The 18,534-nt window shown below is 35.9% G+C and overlaps 2 protein-coding genes and 1 long non-coding RNA gene across 4 annotated transcripts; 1 reads left to right on the forward strand and 2 right to left on the reverse strand.

Moving 5' to 3' along the window:
- Positions 1-651: 651 nt before the first annotated feature.
- LOC113681815 (ubiquitin-like modifier-activating enzyme 5) lies at positions 652-11,370 on the reverse strand. Of its 2 annotated transcripts, none has more exons than XM_027198953.2 (13): positions 11,102-11,370; positions 9,967-10,012; positions 9,167-9,256; positions 8,680-8,726; positions 7,671-7,733; positions 7,437-7,523; positions 6,120-6,201; positions 5,460-5,564; positions 4,537-4,664; positions 3,713-3,848; positions 3,122-3,212; positions 2,336-2,445; positions 652-1,762 (listed from the first exon to the last, which is right to left on the reverse strand). In XM_027198953.2, exons 1-13 carry the CDS (start codon positions 11,239-11,241, stop codon positions 1,673-1,675), a joined length of 1,215 nt encoding a protein of 404 aa, XP_027054754.2. In that variant the 5' UTR covers positions 11,242-11,370; the 3' UTR covers positions 652-1,672. The 2 variants fall into 2 exon arrangements, with proteins under 2 accessions (XP_027054754.2, XP_027054740.2); XM_027198939.2 differs by having other exon boundaries at positions 652-1,765.
- An 86-nt stretch (positions 11,371-11,456) lies between these two features.
- LOC113681969 (DNA replication factor CDC6) lies at positions 11,457-18,533 on the forward strand. The gene is made up of 13 exons (XM_089194801.1): positions 11,457-11,726; positions 12,373-12,492; positions 12,848-12,961; positions 13,530-13,729; positions 14,166-14,332; positions 14,462-14,568; positions 14,689-14,751; positions 15,425-15,501; positions 15,586-15,689; positions 16,432-16,496; positions 16,718-16,932; positions 17,378-17,518; positions 17,741-18,533. The coding sequence occupies exons 1-13, from the start codon at positions 11,567-11,569 to the stop codon at positions 17,843-17,845; spliced, it is 1,638 nt and encodes a 545-aa protein (XP_089050927.1). The 5' UTR covers positions 11,457-11,566; the 3' UTR covers positions 17,846-18,533.
- LOC149034869 (uncharacterized) lies at positions 12,727-14,282 on the reverse strand. Its single transcript, XR_016183227.1, has 3 exons — positions 14,145-14,282; positions 13,493-13,585; positions 12,727-12,833 (listed from the first exon to the last, which is right to left on the reverse strand). It is a non-coding gene; the product is annotated as an uncharacterized LOC149034869 (long non-coding RNA).
- Position 18,534: the final 1 nt, after the last annotated feature.

Here is an 18,534-nt window from a genome sequence, read left to right on the forward strand (position 1 = left end):
GATTAAAAGAGCATGATTAGCTGTGTATTGTGTACAAGTGTCAAAGTAAGAGCTCTCTTGTTAGCCGAGAAAATCCCCTATGAATATTGAAACAATAGAAGTTTGTTGATGAGTTTGAAAACTCGTTTTTGCTAGGGGTTCTTCCAAATTGCCAAAAAGCTCATTAACCATTTTCTATTGTTTCAATATTCGTGCGTTCTATCTCAGAGAAAAAGAGAAATTCCTGGACATTTTATAGCTCGTTAGAAAGAGCTTGATTAGCTATGTATTGTGTGCAAGTGTCAAAGTATGAGGTCTCTTGTGGGCCAAGAAAATCCCCTCTGAATTTGGAAACAGTAGAGGTTTGTTAATGAGTTTGAAAACTCGGTTTTGTTTGTAGTTCTTTCCTGTTACCAGAAGTTCATTAACCAATTTCTTTTTTTTTGATTATTTATGCGCTCATATCTCAGAGAAAAAGGAGAATTTCTGGACATTTTATGGCTCGATAAAAGAACTGATTTACGTGTATTTCATGTAAGTGTCAAGAATATCCCTCCAAATGTTAAAAAAAAAATAATAATAAACAGTCCCGGGATAATCTGAACATAATTGAATATAAAATTCAGAAGGAGGCAATGGGATTTTAAAGACTGGAGAAAAGTTATCGACAGGTTTTTAAAACTTTCGTTTTTATTGCATTGAACTACCTTTACATCTTATACCCTATTCACACCAGCAAAACATGTTCTGTTAAACCGGTTTTTACTGAATGAAAATCATAAACAGAGAACTGAAAAACTTAATGTTCCATAGGATTCAAGTACTTGCTAACTTTCATTTCCACTGTACTAAATTTAAGTAAAAAATTTAGGTTAAGTAGTTTGTACAAAGAAAAATAGTAAATTGTGTTTAACAAAACAACTCTAAAACATGCTTAAACTTTGGTGTGAATGGGGTATTAGACACATAAGTAAACTGATCATCAAGAACATAAAATAGTTTAATTTGTTATAAATAATAGCGTCGAATATTAAAAAAAGGCTTTTAAAACCTTCCTTGCTACTCTCGTCTCTATTGATCTATCCTTTAATTTTACATGTTCCAGAATTCAGTTTTGCTTAAGTATCGAGGTATTTGACAATGGACAACTTCTTAGATAGGAGGACACAACATTTTCCAACTGGTTCCGATAACGCAAGGCATGCCATACAAACTAAATTTAAGTTAAAAATATTAATGGCAAACAAGGAAGCGACTTGTCTTAAGAATGAGATGTAACATTCGTTTTAGTAATCTTAGTAAACCTGGGCTGCAGAAAAAGCTTCAAGTCACACAATGCATGTTGCATTACATTTCACAAAAGGTATGTCACACAATACATGTCAAAAAGTATGTCACACTAACGGAGGACATACTTGAATATTGCTGTAATGCATATTACTCGATAGGGAGTTAAGCACAACATTGAAAACGGATGGTAGGTGAAAATTCAAAAATTTAAATTTTAAAAAATTTTTCCTACATTTTTCTACTGAACTGACGAAGGCATCTGAAGAAGAAGTGTATAAACTCAAAGTTATGTGACTTTTGCCATTGCCACTGCTGCAAGGATCACGCTCAAACTTGTTAAATAATATATTAATGTGAACATAGTGTAAGTTAATTTTTAGAAAGCTTTAGTTTGATTCTGGCCCTATATACTCTTGAGTTTCTTCATCAGGTCTTCCACACTTAATTCATCGTCAGCTGATATTTGACCTTCACTGCTGATCTCCTGTGATATCTGCTAACAATTTGGAACCAATATTCAAATCACTCCTGAACATCTGAAGTCAATGATCAAGATTACCTCCCACCCTACCCTCCCTCCTGTCGCTAATATACTACGTCTGACCCTGTAATTTTTCTTTCCATAACCCATTTACATTCCTGGGAGGAGAGGGACACTGTTAGACAACAGTCTTGACAAGAAACACGGCACATTGGGGCCAGTCAGGGGTCGAACCCAGACCTCGTTATCCTAAGTCCTAATTCCAGAGTGATTAAGATCAGGCCATTAAATCTCTTACACACCAATTACCACTTAAAAATACTGAGTACCCCTCAAAAAATGCTACGCTTTTCCCCTTGATAGAACACGACTTAATGTTGCACCAAATAATCCGAGGTGTGAGCCAAAAAGGGTTGTGAAGAAATTTGACTTTACATTCCAACCAAGTAACCCTTAAAATTCTATTCGGTAACCCCAAGAAACTTTTTATAAATAAATCAACTCCGGAAAGAATGGCCCCCCCGCCCTCCCCCCCCCCCCCTGCATTGAGTGATAAAAAATATAGCAATTCAAACCCACATGTACCTTTCTTTGAACTTTTGGTTTAGAGTATGCATACTGTATTCCTGCTACAAGCTTTTGGGATGCTTCGTCCTCTTCGATATCATCTTTGGCTTCATCAACTAAAGTAATACCTGAGACAAAAGGCAGGTGCGGCAATGATAAGAAAACATCCAAAACAAAATAACAAAATAAACCAATTAATAGTTACAATGTCCCGGAAAATACCAATAACTGAACGACGATGATAATGAAAGTGGAAATGGAAACAGTAACCGAAATGATATAAAATGGTATCCTCAGAACTAAGAAGGGTTTGGAGAAAATTAAAAAGAGTTTTACGACAACTAAGAATAGTTTAGCGACCACTAAGAAGAGTTTGGCAACAGCGAAGAAAGGTTTGGCGACAGCTAAGAGAGGTTTGGCGACAGCGAAGAAAAGGTTTGGCGACAGCTAAGAAAGGTTTGGCGACAGCTAAAAGAGGTTTGGCGACAGCGAAGAAAAGGTTTGGCGACAGCTAAGAGAGGTTTGGCGACAGCGAAGAAAAGGTTTGGCGACAGCTAAGAAAGGTTTGGCGACAGCTAAGAAAGGTCTGGCGACAATTGAGGAGAGTTTGGCGACGAGTGAAGAGGAGAGTTTATTGTATATGCAGGCGAGTTCAATAACGAGTTAAATAACGAGTTAAGTAGCCCACCGATACAGTTATTTCCATCCTGGATGACGAAATCCACATCTTCTTTTATGGGAGAAGGTCAAAAGCTCATACATTGACCTTCATTGAAAAACAAAATGCACGAGTCAAACACCCACCCCACTCGTTATCCTCGTGTTTCACTTCTTCTTTTTCTTCTTCAATTGCTTTTTCTTTTTCTTCTTTTTCTTTTTTAGCTGCGTCTGATTCCTGCAAAATTCAAGACACCGGATCATATTTCATTTTACAGTGCTCGCGTGTATTGCAGCAGACTCACACACATCAAGCACCTGCAATTTATGGGATTACACTCGCTTCTAGTGCGTGTAGTTACGCATGCGCAGTAATAGGTACGCATCAGTTTTGTGTTTTTCTGTTGGAAGGTAAGCTTATTACAGCAGCTTCAATTATCAACCCCTCCCCGCACCCAACAGGAATAGCAGAGGTACTGTAACAGTCCATACCGACAAACCCGACGATGCAAAAAAAAATTAATCTCTCACAGTACAAAATGATTCAAAAAGCGCCCATCACTTCGAAGCTTCAACAATTCCTTTCCTCGGCAACCCACGGGCACTTGATCACATCTGACACTTGGGTGGAGCATTTCAACACAATTTGGACCCAAAGGGGCGGGAATTTGAACGAAGCAACCTTCAGAAGTTCAAATGTCTGGGGGTAAGATTTTTCATACAGAAAAAAATCAATACCTGGTATTCTCTTTGTCTTTGGTGACAAACGACTTCCTCACAAGCAGGATTTGGTTTTAGCGTCATGCTGGGAAAGAAGTCTTGCATGGCGTTATAGCCAAGATAATACGAGACAGAACCAAATTCAAGCAGATATCTTTACAAGAAAGAAAAAGAGAGGAATATCAATTTTGCAAATGCACATATACCACAACGAGACTTATATAAATCTAATATAGCATTCTATCAAAGAGGTTGCGATCTGATTGGTTACCGTACTCGCTGTCTTTAGTGTGATGGTTTCATGCAATGATAAAATTAAGTGGCCAACCACCGTGTTGTTAAAAACCAAATCAAACAAATATTTGTGCCTTTCTTGTTGTTTACTAAAGTATTGAGTGACTTGTAGATTTATACTAAAAAAATTATATTACTCACTTTTGAGTTTGTAGGTATGATAATTGATTCAAGCTTCACCCTCATCCACAAACACACTATAAGAATTTCTCGCTCATAATCTAACTGTTAACCAGAGTAGGAAACAGGGTAATTTAGTGTTATCAACTGAGTTGAAAACGTAAATTGGCCACTGTAAAGCGTTTTAAGGCTGAGGTTTTGGGCGTTAGCCCTTCGTCAGAGCGATTGGAGGAATTGCTTAGGGTTAGTTTTTCCAATTGCTCTGACGAAGGGCTAACGCCCAAAACCTCAGCCTTAAAACGCTTTACAGTGGCCAACTTACGTTTTCAACTCAGTTGATAACACTAAATTACCCTGTTATACTCTCCCACCGATGCAGCACCACAGTCCTTTAGAAACTTACCCCCTTTAGAGTAGGAAGCACTTACTTGAGTGTATTTTGAACCAGAAAACCAGCAACAATTCCCATAGTTGTTGGAAGAGATGCAGCACAGACACCCTCTCTTTTGAGTGTTCTCTCGTCAATATTAGAGGCTACAACCAAAGGAGGGGCACACTATAGGAAAAAAAAAACAAGCTGAGAGCCTTGTCCCTAAAGCTAGTTGCTGGGAGTACTGCAGCTCCCCTCTGATGGCCAGCTAGTTCATATCAGGTCACCCCCAGAATTTTGTCACATTCTCAACAATTTGCCCTTCACATTTATACTTTGAGACTGATAAAGTAATTGCTTTAGTAAAACCCTTCTACACCAAGCTTTCCCTTAGGTGATTTACCACCCATGCACAAAGTATGCAGGCTATTAATTGGAGGGGAAAAGGGCCAGAATCTATAAATTACAGTAAAACCATGAAAACAAGGGTAACTGGATATTTAACTTAGAGATGTGTCATTTAGTGTGAGGAAGGGTAGGGCAGGTACCTTTCTGGTGCACCTGCCACATTACTTACCAGTAATTCAGTGACAAGAACATTGGAAATTATGTAAAAGAAAATGCAGCCCCCACCCCCCCCCCCTCCATTAAATGACCAGTCCCTTACATCTCTTCTCTGTGTGTCTGACAGGTTCTAGAATGATCTGTAGCCATGTGGAACATGAGTGACCCAAATTGAGGGAAAAATCAGTCAATTTCCAAATGTCATTAAGTCCTTAGCGAGTTTTGACAAAATCAAGAATTAAACTTTCCTTTGCCTTCAGTTCTTTAGTTTTTAATTAATTTTTATTATGAACCATAAAGGAGAGTATGGCAGGGTAGAAAACCAATCACAGCTTAATAAATGAGATATCCAGTAATTAAAACACAATTATAACTGTGCTAATTATACATTCTTGTATTTAATGTAATTAGACTTACTGCAAAACAAGCTGTTTTTCCAGGAACAATGAACTGAATGTGACCAGACACAGCATTTTCACTGACACCAGATTCTATCCAAGGTTGTTTTAATTCATTACATGCCTGGAAAAAATAAAAATATTATGTGTTTGGAAATTAAGCCAAATAAATAAAATAACTACCAATAATACAAGCAATAAAGGACACTATTGACTTGGACACGCTTTTGATAGGAATACTCTTAGAGCCCTTTGGGTACACCCAACATCTCCTGGCCCTTGTTGTTCAAAGGTCAGATAACACTATGTATTGGATAAATCACTATCCAGTGGATGGAACAGTATTCCTTATCCACTGGATACCAATTTATCCTTTAGATAGTGTTCACCAACCTTTGAACAACCTAACTAACTGATAGATCTGTTTCATTTGTCTTTTTCATATTATAGGTCTCCATACCAAACAAATTATTGTTGATTTTGTAGTTTGAGACATGTAGTGTGGCTACCACAAATCCTTTTGAAAAATTGCTTTTCTCTGGAAAACCACAAGTAGACATATCTCTGGAAACAGATGGAATTTACCCTCAAACTCCCATAGTTGCAGGCATTGCTTTGGTTCTCTGGTTTAGCTGCAGAGGATTTTAAATGCAACTGGTACAAATAACATGAATCTTACTGTATTTATTGCCATCCTAGCTTCAAAATTATCCACACAACTTAGCACAAGATTTACAGCTTGGCCATCTTTTCCACCATGACTAAATGAGGATAAGTAAACCAATTAGCTAAATGATGCAGTAAATCAATCCTATGCAGAAAGAGCTGATTTATTCTAACTCCACCTTGGATGCATCACACTTTTTCTTATAGTGTCTGGTAGTCTTTAAGGATTATGTATACTGTTCATTTTTTTGTAAAATTTATTGTAAATATTACACAATTCAGTTTATTAACTGCGATGTAAAATTGTTTGCTTAATAAATCTATTAAATCTATAACTTAGTGCTTTGTTGCAAAGTTAACTTACTACTGTACTTTCAGAAAATGGTGAAAATTTTAATTAGCTCCCAGCCTCAAATGAGGGCCCACCCTCAAAGGTACAAAACCTTAACTAACAAGCGCCCAAGGGGACCTAACCTCTTTAACTCCCAGAAATGATTCACATGTAACTTCTCCCTACAAAATCCCTTCATTATCCAGCAAACAGGTAATGAGAATACTTAGACTTATCAGTTAGAAGTTGTTATCTTGATCGAACACTAAATTCTTATCACTTATTTACAACGAAACATGTAGTGGCTAGAGGAGAGAATTGATGATCAGATTTTGGGAGTTATAAGGTGAATCAAATAAAATACCCACTAACAGTACATTTGGACTGTAATCATATGAGTGATATAATTATTCCATTTCATTAACCCTTTAACTTTCCTGATCGACCAAGACGGAATTTCTCCTTACATCATCAGTTCAGTTTCAAGCAGACAAGTGAGGAGAATAGAAGCAAATATCAATTTGGGGGTTATTAGTTGATCCACTACCAAATTCTCCAAACTAACATCAAAAGAGTTAGAGAAAGATGTTTTTTTTTTGTCTTGTCACATGGGACAAAGAAAAAATTCTGAGTCACCATGAGGAATCAAACTTCAGACCTTTGAATTCTGCACTCTAATGCTCTACCTCTGAGCCATACAGAATCCATGGTGAACAAGGTCTATTATGAAGTTCATATGACATGCATCCTGCATACCGCTAGGATCAGCAATGTCGATTGTGTAATGTTTTTAGATAGAAATAAGAGAGATGGTAAGTTTTGAGCTCAGCAAAGAAATAGAGAAAGATGTTTTTTTTTCATCTTGTCACAAGCATGGGACAAAGAAAATCACAAGAGTTTTATAGCAGATGGTTAGGAGAATTAAATTAAATGAGATCTTAGGAGTGCAAGAGTAAAACAGCACATACTATTATCTGAAGTATTTAGTACTTCCCTTACCTTATTCTACAAAGGAAATGTTTAAAATTTTCCAGTAATGTAATGTTGTAGTTGTATGCTTCAAATTCCACATCAGGATTGATGTCTCTGCAAACAAAATCCCCAGTCATGTTGTAAACAACATTTACAGAGCACACAGAAAAGCAAAAATTAAATTAAATCTGTGACACAAATTCCTAATGTGTGTGTTTGCAAAGTGCACCATGACAATTAATTACATTCCTGTTTACTTACCTCAAAGTATTCACTGCAGCTTCAACTTTACTCATTCCAGACTGATCAGGACGGAAAAATAACCTGACAGGAAACAAATTGTAACATGCATCAATAGAAAGACCTTCTTAGACCTGATTGTTGAATAAATTCTCCCCTCTAGGAGCTACACATTTCCCTGTTAATTTACAAGGAGAATTTAACAATAGATCATGATAACAACATCCACTTGATAAGTTTGAGTATTCTCATTACCTGTTTGCAGGGTAATGTATGGATATTATGGGGAAAAATTACATGTTAATGGGAGTTTAAGGGTTAACCAAAATTGTGATCAGATTCCTTTGCAGAAAAGTTGAACCCTCTCTAAGATTTGCCATGCTCCAAACATGTGGCCTCATAACTCAGTTGGTAGTGGTACCTGTCTAATATCTGGGAGGCCTGGGTTCCTGTCCTGTCAAAGCCTTAATTGTTTTTTACTCTTTTACATCCTAACATCAGTATCCATATTCTCCATACTCTTCTCTATACATTTCCTTTAGTACTGGCAAGGAGAATTCATTTGACAATCAGAGCTTCATAGGTTGGTGATAATTTTCTTTATTCTCATGATCTTAATGAATCATTCAGTATATCATAGTAAGGAGAAATTAGATGCTCGTCACTCAGGGTTTAAATGGTTACTTAGGGTTCCTATCTGCAGTCAACCTGAGAGGATAATTTCTTTGCTTAATTTTCATCCACAGGTCAAATCAAATAAGTTTCAATAAGATAGAATATCAATAACGATTATGTTATTGGTAATATTGGTTATTGGTTACTGATAATAAAGAGAATGATGATGACTGTGTAAAGTGCAGATGGCAACACAGAGAGAAATAGTTAGGCATACAGAATATCATATGCAGAAAGGAAGAAAAGAAAGACACTCATGCATAGACAAAGTGTTTGATTAAAAGACAGAGAGACAGAATGATGCACACTTCAAGGGAAGATTCTACAAACTAACTTCGATTAGTCAATTTTTTACCTGTTCATGTTTGCAAGTTCCACTTTGTCATAATCAAAAAGTAAAAGCTACAGACAAGAAACACAGTTTTATAAATCAAATAATTCTTTACATGCACAGCTTGTACCATTATGACACCAATCACAATTTTGAATTTGCTGTACAGAAATCCTTAACCCTTTAACTCCCAAGGTCTGATTGTCAATTCTCCCCTTTAGCTGCTATAAATTTCCTTGTAAATTGGCTACTAGAATTTGGTCTTTGATCAAGTTATATGTCTTGTACCTGATGAGTTTGAGTATTCTCACTACCTGTTTCCTGGATAATGTTTGGATATTATAAGGAGAAGTTACGTGTTAATCACTTCTGGAAGTTAAAGAGTTAACCAAGGGACATAATAATCTGACTGGTTGAGTGATGTAAGATCACTCAGATCATGGCGTTTATCTTTAGATTCAAGGTATGTCTACTAAAAATAAAGTGCACTGCAAATTGCTTCAGTTCACACCTTTCCTATTCCACATCTTGTTAACATTTCAGCTGTGACACTTCCAACTCCACCAACACCAACAATTACCACAGTAAAGTCACGGATTTTCTAACATACAAGAAAATGAAAATGCTTATTCAGCTAGTGTCCACAACAAGAAAAAATATAAACATTTCTGGTGGTTGGGAAAGGAAGAAGACTACCATGCAAGTTAATCACTTCATGATCATTTAATACCAGTGATCTGATATTGCATTACTAAGATAACAAACTTATCAGAGTACAGTGTGTGATTATGTAATTATGAATATCCTATATTTGAACTGTAAATAAATAAATACGAGAGTGATCTTTGCAGTATAGAACACTACTTTTGAAGAAGTAAAAAAAAAGCCTGAAAAATTTTCAGCCAGTAAGAAAGTGCAGTGTAGTAAAAAAACTTAATATAAAGTTACCAGCAATTCTGCACACATTACTCATAACTAAAAGTATATAAAATTGTCCTTAATATTTTCACTTCCAAGATATTGCTTAATATTCTCCTTACTATCTACCATATCATTCTCACTATGTTTGTTCAGAGAATTTGGTAATAGATCAACTAATCATGCCCTCATTGATATTTTTCTTTACTCTCATCACTTATCTGCTTGATATTGTATTGATATTATAGGGAGAAATTCAGTTTTGGTCACTCAAGAAAGTTAAAAGGCTAAGAGTACCAAACTAGCCACTCAAATAAATTTTACACAATTACACGATAAACTATGAATTCTTGATATCAAGATGATAACTGCCTGTTTCCAACCGAAACTTACCTCATAATTATCCACTATTCCCATTCTTTTCAAGGCCATCAAACGACTGTTAAAAAAAAAAAAAAAACATTAACATACATCACTATTTGGTTGCACATTCACTCAACTTCAGAGATACCATGCATATTTTATTTATAGACAGTTGAGAAATTTATTTCACATTACAGCTGCAAGAAAGCACTCGGGCAAATTTGCAAAGGAAAAGAATACGATCAGGTATCAATGACATATTTACATCTTAAAGTTCAGTGGCATATCAAATTTTAATTTATTAATTAACTTCCCCAAAACACATGAATGATGCTTCAAAATAATCCCAGAGCTTCAGTTTTTCTTGACTTTTCTCCAAAATGTAAATTTTTCTATGTCACAATAAAACTTGTTGATTTTTCACAATTCTCTGAGAGCAATTTTCTTTGATCAATTACTAGACAGTGGCAACAATGATAATTAAAGGCAATGGTTTAAACAGGAAAATACGAGACAACAACGATGAACCTTTCTTTGCCTCATGATTTACGCAAAGATGCTACAATTTCCAATATCAATGATACCCCAAGCATTTGTATTTAATCTTTGAACACAACCGGTGTAACTTTCTAAAGAATCCTGCCACCAAAACACACGTCCAATGAATCAAAACGATATAGAGAAACCACCAGGGTTCAAGTTTCCTTGAGTTCTGGTAGAATCAAACCCGATCGTACAAACGTGAAAATATGTAACAGAAATTTCATATCGGTGTTTACATAAAATGTTTGAATGTTTTGTAACCTTGTTGAACAAAGCTAACAACGGTCAACTGGGCGTTAAATATTATTTGTTTTCATGCTACTGCAGGAAAATCGACAGACAACTTAGTTATTTAACGCGCTTTCAAGACACGTCTTTCACAAGGGGAAGGCAGCAACTACTTGTGATCACCGCTTTTCGTGATCTTTCGATCCGATTTTTTCGTGGGACCATGATCACCGGGGACTATGATTTTAAATATAAAAATTCATTTAAAACGAACAATAGCGCAGTATTAAAAGCTAATAACCACAGTGGGTTGCTCCTTAAATGTTTCATTTGGCTTCGAAAACTAATTCTCACACGATCGAAAAACCGTTTAGCAAAACGTTAACCAACTCACCTATATGGATTGCTATCCACGACTTCAGAGCTCATCTCCTGAATTTTTTCCCTCACGGGTCCCTTTCTTTTACGCTCATTTTCCAGCGCGATCTCAAGCTCTTTAATCTTAGCTTTCAGCCTTTCGATCTCCTCCGCCATTGTTTATTTCTACGGGCGCTTACTGCGTATCCACAGATGTTAGATTGTAATTAGAAGCCTTGCCTCTTTCTTCACGTTCTAAATTTGTTTGGAAGACAAAATGGCGCCGCTCAGCTGCTTTTATAAAGTGACACGCTGGCCATTAAATATTTACCCGCGGCGCCGAAATCCTCATATACTTTGTGATTGGCTTAAAAGTTTTCGCGCGAATATTCACGGTAGCATGATGCTATTTTTCATTTCATATGCGAGGCTGCAGTTTGTCGCTTGACCCCTTCGATATCGTCGAGAGTTTTGGCTTCTTTTCCACCTTGGTCGTACAAAGATGCCTCGAATTACTCGCAGTGCTCAGAAACAAATCGAATTTCGTTGTCAGAAGACTCGATCACAGCAGAAGAAGAACGAAGGAACGATCGCGGCAAGTCGAAGCAAACACACACGAGAATGTTCGATCTCACCGAGAAAACGCCGCGATCCCGCGAAGGGTAAGCCTAGAATGTTATCTTTTGCTTCTTTATTAAACTTCTTTTGTAAGCCAATGTAAAGACCCCTGTTAGAGATATAAGGATCGTCAAATTTTCACTTCAGCGAAACTGACAACGGTGTTTAAAATATGAAATCTACTTATTTGCAATTGCACATTTGGTCATTTATTCCCGCGCGTGTGCAAGGTCGAACGTCAGAAGAAAAAAAATCAAATCCTTGGAAATGTAAGCACTATGAAGCCTTCTTATTATGATTTATATTTTATATATAAACATTTTGTTTCAAGTTTCATTCTCCATGCTTTATCTTCCGTCGATCTTCAATTCGGCACAAAGACTCTAATCGGATTTACAGTTTGCGACTCATTTGCATGCACGCATTACAACGCTGCGCTACTGACAAAGCTATCGGCAGCGCTAGATATTACAATTTTGCAATTTTTTTTATTCTGTTCGCTTCTTCGAGCCTCTTTCCTCATTAAGTGTTAATTAATGCCGTTCAGAATTCGATGGTTCTTCGTTCAACTTCATTTTGTTAAATATATATTTCAAAACTTTAAGCTTGCTTTAATTTCCTTGGCAATACCCTTGGGTAACGTCTTAATTGCTCTGTTGATATAAATGATTTGCTTGAATTTTCTTTTAGCTTGTCAAACACCGGTTTCCGTATCCCCGAAGAAGAGAAAGAACAATGATGGAAAGGTTAGAGACGTTGTTTCCAGCGATGAAGAGAACTCTGATCCAAAACAGAAGCTTTCGTTTGCAGGTAAGGTTTTGTAAGAAACACCGAACTAAACATCAAAATATTTATCATGCTACCCTTTGAGATTTTTTCTTTACGGATGTTTGGGGGGGGGGGGATTTATTTGTGTACCCCTGGTATCTCCAATTATTTGCCCTTCTTATAACAATAGTAACTGTAACCATACCCAATTTGGTCTACTGACACATAAAACTACCATGACACGATGGAAATTCTTATTAATCAGTAAAGATACAATGGATATTGGATACCTTTTTGCTCTTTTCTATCTGACAAATTCTTGAGTATTCCTGACGGTCTCTCCAAATGGTATCATTCTTTAACATGGAAGAAACCTTTCATTTCTACAAAAATTAAGGGCTTGATTCACCAAAGACAACACCAAGAAACCAAGCAAGATTCAAGAGTAAAAATGCTGGTCTTAAAGAGGGGTCAGTACCAAGGAAAATAATCTCGCTTGCTCGTCAGGATGGTAAGTAATAATGCTGTTAATATCATAAATGGTATCTGTTTACCCTTAAACTCTTATATGCAATCAAGAAAACATTTCTCCTTACAATATCACACAGACAAGAGTTGATAATAAAGAAAAGTATTGACAAGAGAATTGCTAGTTGATCCAATACCACATCCTCCATACTGACATAAGAATTGTATGACAGACAGTAAGGATAATTATTAATAAGATCTTGAGAGTGAAAGGGTTAAAGCACATGATACAGGTTTGAAACCTGACTTTTTTCAAAGTCACTGTGTTGTGTTCTTAAGCAAGATGCTTCAATCTCACAGCATCTCCCCCCCCCCCCCCCCAGAAGTATCAATAGATATCACCAAATTGTTTAGGAAACTTGAAAAATTTTGGAGGGGTTGAATTAAGGTGAACTAGCATCCCATGGAAGGGGAGAAACAATATTCTCATCAGAGCCTGTAGTGTGGGCCACACTATGATAACCAATATTAATTATTGTTGATCGTTGTTATAACACTGTTAACAGTACTCTACCTATGATCAAAAGCTCACACCATGGCTGTTTTACCAGGTCAGCAATATTCAAAAGTAAGAAGGGCTCTTCATTCTTCACATCCTAATAACTTGCTGTGTCGAGAGAAAGAGATCACAGAAATAAGAAAATTTCTACAGAGTCATCTGCTTAAGGGAAAACCAGGAAGTCTGTACATATCAGGTGCTCCTGGCACAGGAAAGACAGCTTGTTTGACAAAGATTATGTTTGAAATGAAGGTAAGGTGAACTTTAAATTTCCAGGGGCAGAACTCTCAACCCAGAATCCAGCAAATTAATCATAAGCTTGGGGCCACCTTGTCTATTGTATGTCTCAGGTAGACTATAAGAATTTGAATGTAATTTGGTTTTTATCCCCTGAGTTGTAAATGTAAACTAGACACCGTAAAAGTTTCTAAAGCTGATGTGCTTGCTCTGATGAAGGGGTAATACCCCCCCCCCCCTTACCAACACAGCACTACAGTTTCTTTGAAAACTTACCAACAAAAATCTCAACAAAATTAGCATGACATTACTCAAGATGGGTCTTCCCTAAATCTAGGGGGGGTACCATCTACTCAAATTTAAAAAGGCTCATTTGTTATGGATAAAACCTTGTTTTAAATGACTCATGAAGAAGATAAAGGAAACTTACTGTAATTTGCTGATTCTTTAGGATGACATCAGAAAATGCCAAGTTATCTTTGTGAACTGCATGGCACTTAAACAACCTCAAGACATTTTCAAGAAGATAGCAGTTGAATTAGTGGGAGAAGACCAGTGTCCAGCAAAAACTTCACAAAAATTCCTTGAAGAGGAATTTTCTTCATCAGCTGCAACAAGGTAACTGAACTATTCCCACAAATAAACCCAAAATAAAGAATTGAAAATTCATCAGTAATAGGTAGTTTTCATCATCAGTTTTTTTTGGCCAAACTGTCCTGTTGAGTGATCTGTGATTGTTTGTTCTAGAATCCTTATCTTAGATGAAATGGATCAACTTGAATCAAAACATCAGGAAATTCTTTACACTATGTTTGAATGGCCCTCTCTGCCAAAATCAAAGCTAATTCTAATTGGTAAGTAATAATTTCAATCATTTTAAACTTGTTTAATTGGTAAAAGAAGTAGAAAAGAAGATGTGCATATCTATCGCTACTGATTGATGGTGATAACTGATTGGAGGTTTTTATCTGTAGGGATTGCAAATGCCTTGGATTTGACTGACAGGATTCTTCCAAGACTACAAGCTAGACCTAAATGTAAGTAACCCTTTTAACTTCCTAAAATTATTAACATGTAGCTTCTCCCTATAATATTCAAACGTTATCCAGAAAACAGGTTATGAGAAATTACTCAAACTTATCTAAAAGGTAGAAGTTTTTATTCTGATCTATCACCAAATTCTCATAACTAATTTACCAGGAGATGTGTAATAGCTAGAGGAGAAAATTAACATTCAGATCTTGGGAGTTAAAGGGTTAAACATATAACTTTGGATTTCAATAAAAAATTTTTCAAATTAAAAAATTCATCAATATATAGATTTTGGCCAAGCACGAGATTGTCTCAACAATTTCTCTTTGTCAATCAATAAGTGAAGAAGTAAGCACTAACCCTCTGAACTCCAAAATTGATTAACATGTAACTTCTCCTTCCTGGATTATTACATTATGTAGCCAATGGGTCATGAGAATGGACACATTTATCAGCTGTAGAGAAAATTTTCCTAATCTAATACTTTCTTTTCCTAAGTGATTTGCAAAGAAATGTATTGTAGATTTCAGAGAGAATTACAAACCATATCTCTGCAGTGAAAAAAAAAATGAAGTTTTGCCATATAATGAACAAGAGATATTAAAAGTACTTGATTACCTCTCAAATTCCCAGAAATATTAACTGACCTCATTGCTTTGTTTTTGTTTCAACCTCAAGGCAAACCAGAGCTTCTTCACTTTGCACCTTACACAAAGGAACAGATTGTACAAATTATAAAGGACAGATTGACAACGGTAAGTTATTGCTGTTGCACAGAATTTTCTATTCCTAAACACAAAGATGGCTTGACTCTTACAGTGATTGGTTACTGTTTTCAGGTGGATGATGGAAATAACATTCTTGATGCTTCAGCTGTGCAGTTTTGCGCAAGAAAGGTGTCGGCCATGGCAGGTGACATGAGAAAAGCCCTAGATATCTGCAGGTAATGAGGATTACAAATTCCCTGCAAAAGAAATGTAACAAACCTGTATCAAAAATAGCCACCAGATTGAAGCCCTATGAGGACAGTGTGAGCCTACTCATATGATGATAAGGGAAATTGGAATCCATTAGTTCTTATTTCCATTAACCCTTTGACCCCTAAGTGTGACCAGCATCCAATTTCTCCTTACATCATCACCTCTGAATCAAACATTTAGGTCACAAGAATAGAGAAAATTATCATCAACTAAAGGAGCTCTTGATTCTTTAACAAATTCTCCTCATCAGCACCTAAGGATAATTATGTATAGAGAACAGTATGAAGAATATGTATTCTGATGTTAAAGCATAAAAGGTTCATAGTCAGACACTGTTGGCACCCTGGCTTGGGTCCACTAAATACAAGGTGTCCACAGATATACCATGTGCATCCCAAGATCCAATTTGTAATTATTATTACAGACTACCATACATTTCCTCCTAAATCAGACAGGAGAATTTGATGTTAGACCAAGATAAACCCTATATTTAATAAGCTTGTCTGGGATAAGAAAAAAAATTATGTTTTGTTCAATTCTGGGAGTGATATGGTGGATAAGTGGCATAAAATTACCTGAAGTTGAACATGACAATTTTAGGCAGCCCCCTTTGTTTGCTTGAACTAAATTCATCTAACTCTGATAATCAATACATGCAACTTCTTTTGATCATGTCAAAATTAAAACTCCAAACTAATTTTTCAGGCGAGCAGTTGAAGTGGTAGAATCTGGAGAAAGAAAGCAACAGATTTTACAACCAGTTGGAAAAGGTACCTTTTAATTTTATGTTTATCACAAGTCTTGACTGGCTTTTGATCCCTTTATCTATGTTTTAAAAAACCCTCGATTGAGAGTGATGCTGCTAATCAATCAATATTCTTGTTAGTAACTATTTGATGAGTAATAATTATCAATAATTGTTGATATTTTAGTGATATTCCTTCCATTGAATTATGAAATCACAAATTCTTCTTTCATATTGTTTCATCAGCTGAATCTCCCTCAAAAAAGCTTGAAACTCCACCAAAGCCTAAAAAGGTTGGAATTTCTCAGATTGCTAGTGTTGTAGCAGAAGTTTATGGATCCCGTCTGGTCTCTGGCCCCGGAAGTGAACAGCCAACAATACCACTGCAACAGAAGCTTCTTATCTGCACGTTTTTGTTGATGACAAAAGAACGCAACACAAAAGAAGTTGTGTTAGGCAAGGTAAGGAAAAACCTCCAGTTTAGGTTTCATTCTGATCAACCCTTTAACTCCCATGAGTGACCAAGACTGAATTTCCCCTTACAATATCAATACAATATCAAGCAACAAGTGATGAGAACTAAAGTAGACAACAAGTAAGGGATTATTGGTTGATCCAATAGCAAATTCCCCACACAGACACATAAGAATTGTACAGTAAGGAGAATATTGATATTAATACTAATTCAAGTTAAATTTCATTCAAACCAATCAAGAATTTTATGAAATAATCCATATTTGAATGGCTGTTTTAAAAAAAGAGCTGTTATAAAAATCTTCATTCCTATATTTGCAATAAGTGTTGATTTCTTTAAGCACAGAATTTGTATTACCTTGACATGGGATCACATGCATCTTAAGAGTAAATAGAAATTTAAGGGAATTTGTTCAATTTTGTTCCTTTTAGTTTCACGACACTTACTGTAAAATCTGTACCAAGAGAAAAGTCTCCCATCTTGGTCAGGAGGATTTTCTTGGACTGTGTAACATCCTTGAGACCAGAGGACTTCTTGGAATGAAAAGAGCTAAAGACACAAGGATGATGAAGGTGAGTTGGAAAGTTATTGAAAAAAAAAAGCATGGAAAGTTTCTTCAGAAGAATTCCTTTAACTCAAGCAGCTAATGAACAGAGAGCATTGAGTTAATGTGTTCAAACCTGGCCAGGATCATTGTTAAAAAATAGATAACCTATCAGAAGTTTAAGGGACAAAACTTTGTGCAATTTACTTATTATGTAATAGTAAATTATATTTCTTATCATTACTTTTAGGTGACCCTAAAAATTGATGAAAAAGAGGTTGACTATGCGTTACAAGACAAAACATTACTGTCTTCAATTCTACAGGAAGGAATGCCAACATCTTCTAAGAAATAAATTTAAGATGGCAAATTTGAATTTGAAGTTATTTGCACTTTTTTTTATAGAAACTTGTTAGATAATTTTCTTGAAAGACCATTTTATTTCATTCAAATGTTTTGCTTCAGTTTGGATTTATTTTAAAGTTTCCCTTATTTAAACTGAGTCTTTGAGAGCCAGTAAAAAATTTTTTGTAACTATGTAAAGAAAGCATTAATTTTATTTTCAAGTAAAAAATTTCTGTGACCTGAGGGACTGATCATTATTTATAGTCAGGGGGAGGGGGGGTCAGAGGATTATGATTTGCCAAGGACATCATTGGACTCTGTAGTATTTTGATGATTCCCCTTTGTTAGCTGTCAATTTTGTACAGCCCTCCCATTATACTCTGTTAGTGACAACTGATCCTCCCCTCAGTTCCCCCTGGAAAACCATGTGATCCCCAAAATCCTCTGATTCCCCTCCCCCCCCCCCCACCTCACTAGGTGATAAATCTTGACTGTTTCCTTATAGCAGCTTATTCATAAAGCCTCTTCAGTCTACCCAAATAGGGCTTATGTTTTTAATTGAAACCATTTTAAATCTAATTTTCTCCTAGCTATTATGAGTAGGTTCAAGATACTTGTGAAATATCATTTTATAATATAATTTATTTTAAAATTATATCAGTTTCAAATGTACATAATAATAAAGTAGTTTTTTGAAGC

Source organism: Pocillopora damicornis, chromosome 14 (genome assembly GCF_964200805.1).
Source record: "Pocillopora damicornis chromosome 14, jaPocDami1.2, whole genome shotgun sequence".
NCBI lineage: Eukaryota > Metazoa > Cnidaria > Anthozoa > Scleractinia > Pocilloporidae > Pocillopora > Pocillopora damicornis.

Excerpts from the sequence above, each read along its gene's own strand:
- LOC113681969 (XM_089194801.1), top strand. The coding sequence starts at position 11,567 with ATGCCTCGAATTACTCGCAGTGCTCAGAAACAAATCGAATTTCGTTGT. Across the intron at positions 15,502-15,585 it reads TAAAGGACAGATTGACAACG|GTGGATGATGGAAATAACAT; the intron begins GTAAGTTATTGC and ends TACTGTTTTCAG. Across the intron at positions 17,519-17,740 it reads AAGACACAAGGATGATGAAG|GTGACCCTAAAAATTGATGA; the intron begins GTGAGTTGGAAA and ends CATTACTTTTAG.
- LOC113681815 (XM_027198939.2), bottom strand. The coding sequence starts at position 11,241 with ATGGCGGAGGAGATCGAAAGGCTGAAAGCTAAGATTAAAGAGCTTGAG. Across the intron at positions 7,524-7,670 it reads GCTGCAGTGAATACTTTGAG|AGACATCAATCCTGATGTGG; the intron begins GTAAGTAAACAG and ends TTTTGTTTGCAG. Across the intron at positions 1,766-2,335 it reads AACCAAAAGTTCAAAGAAAG|CAGATATCACAGGAGATCAG; the intron begins GTACATGTGGGT and ends CCAAATTGTTAG.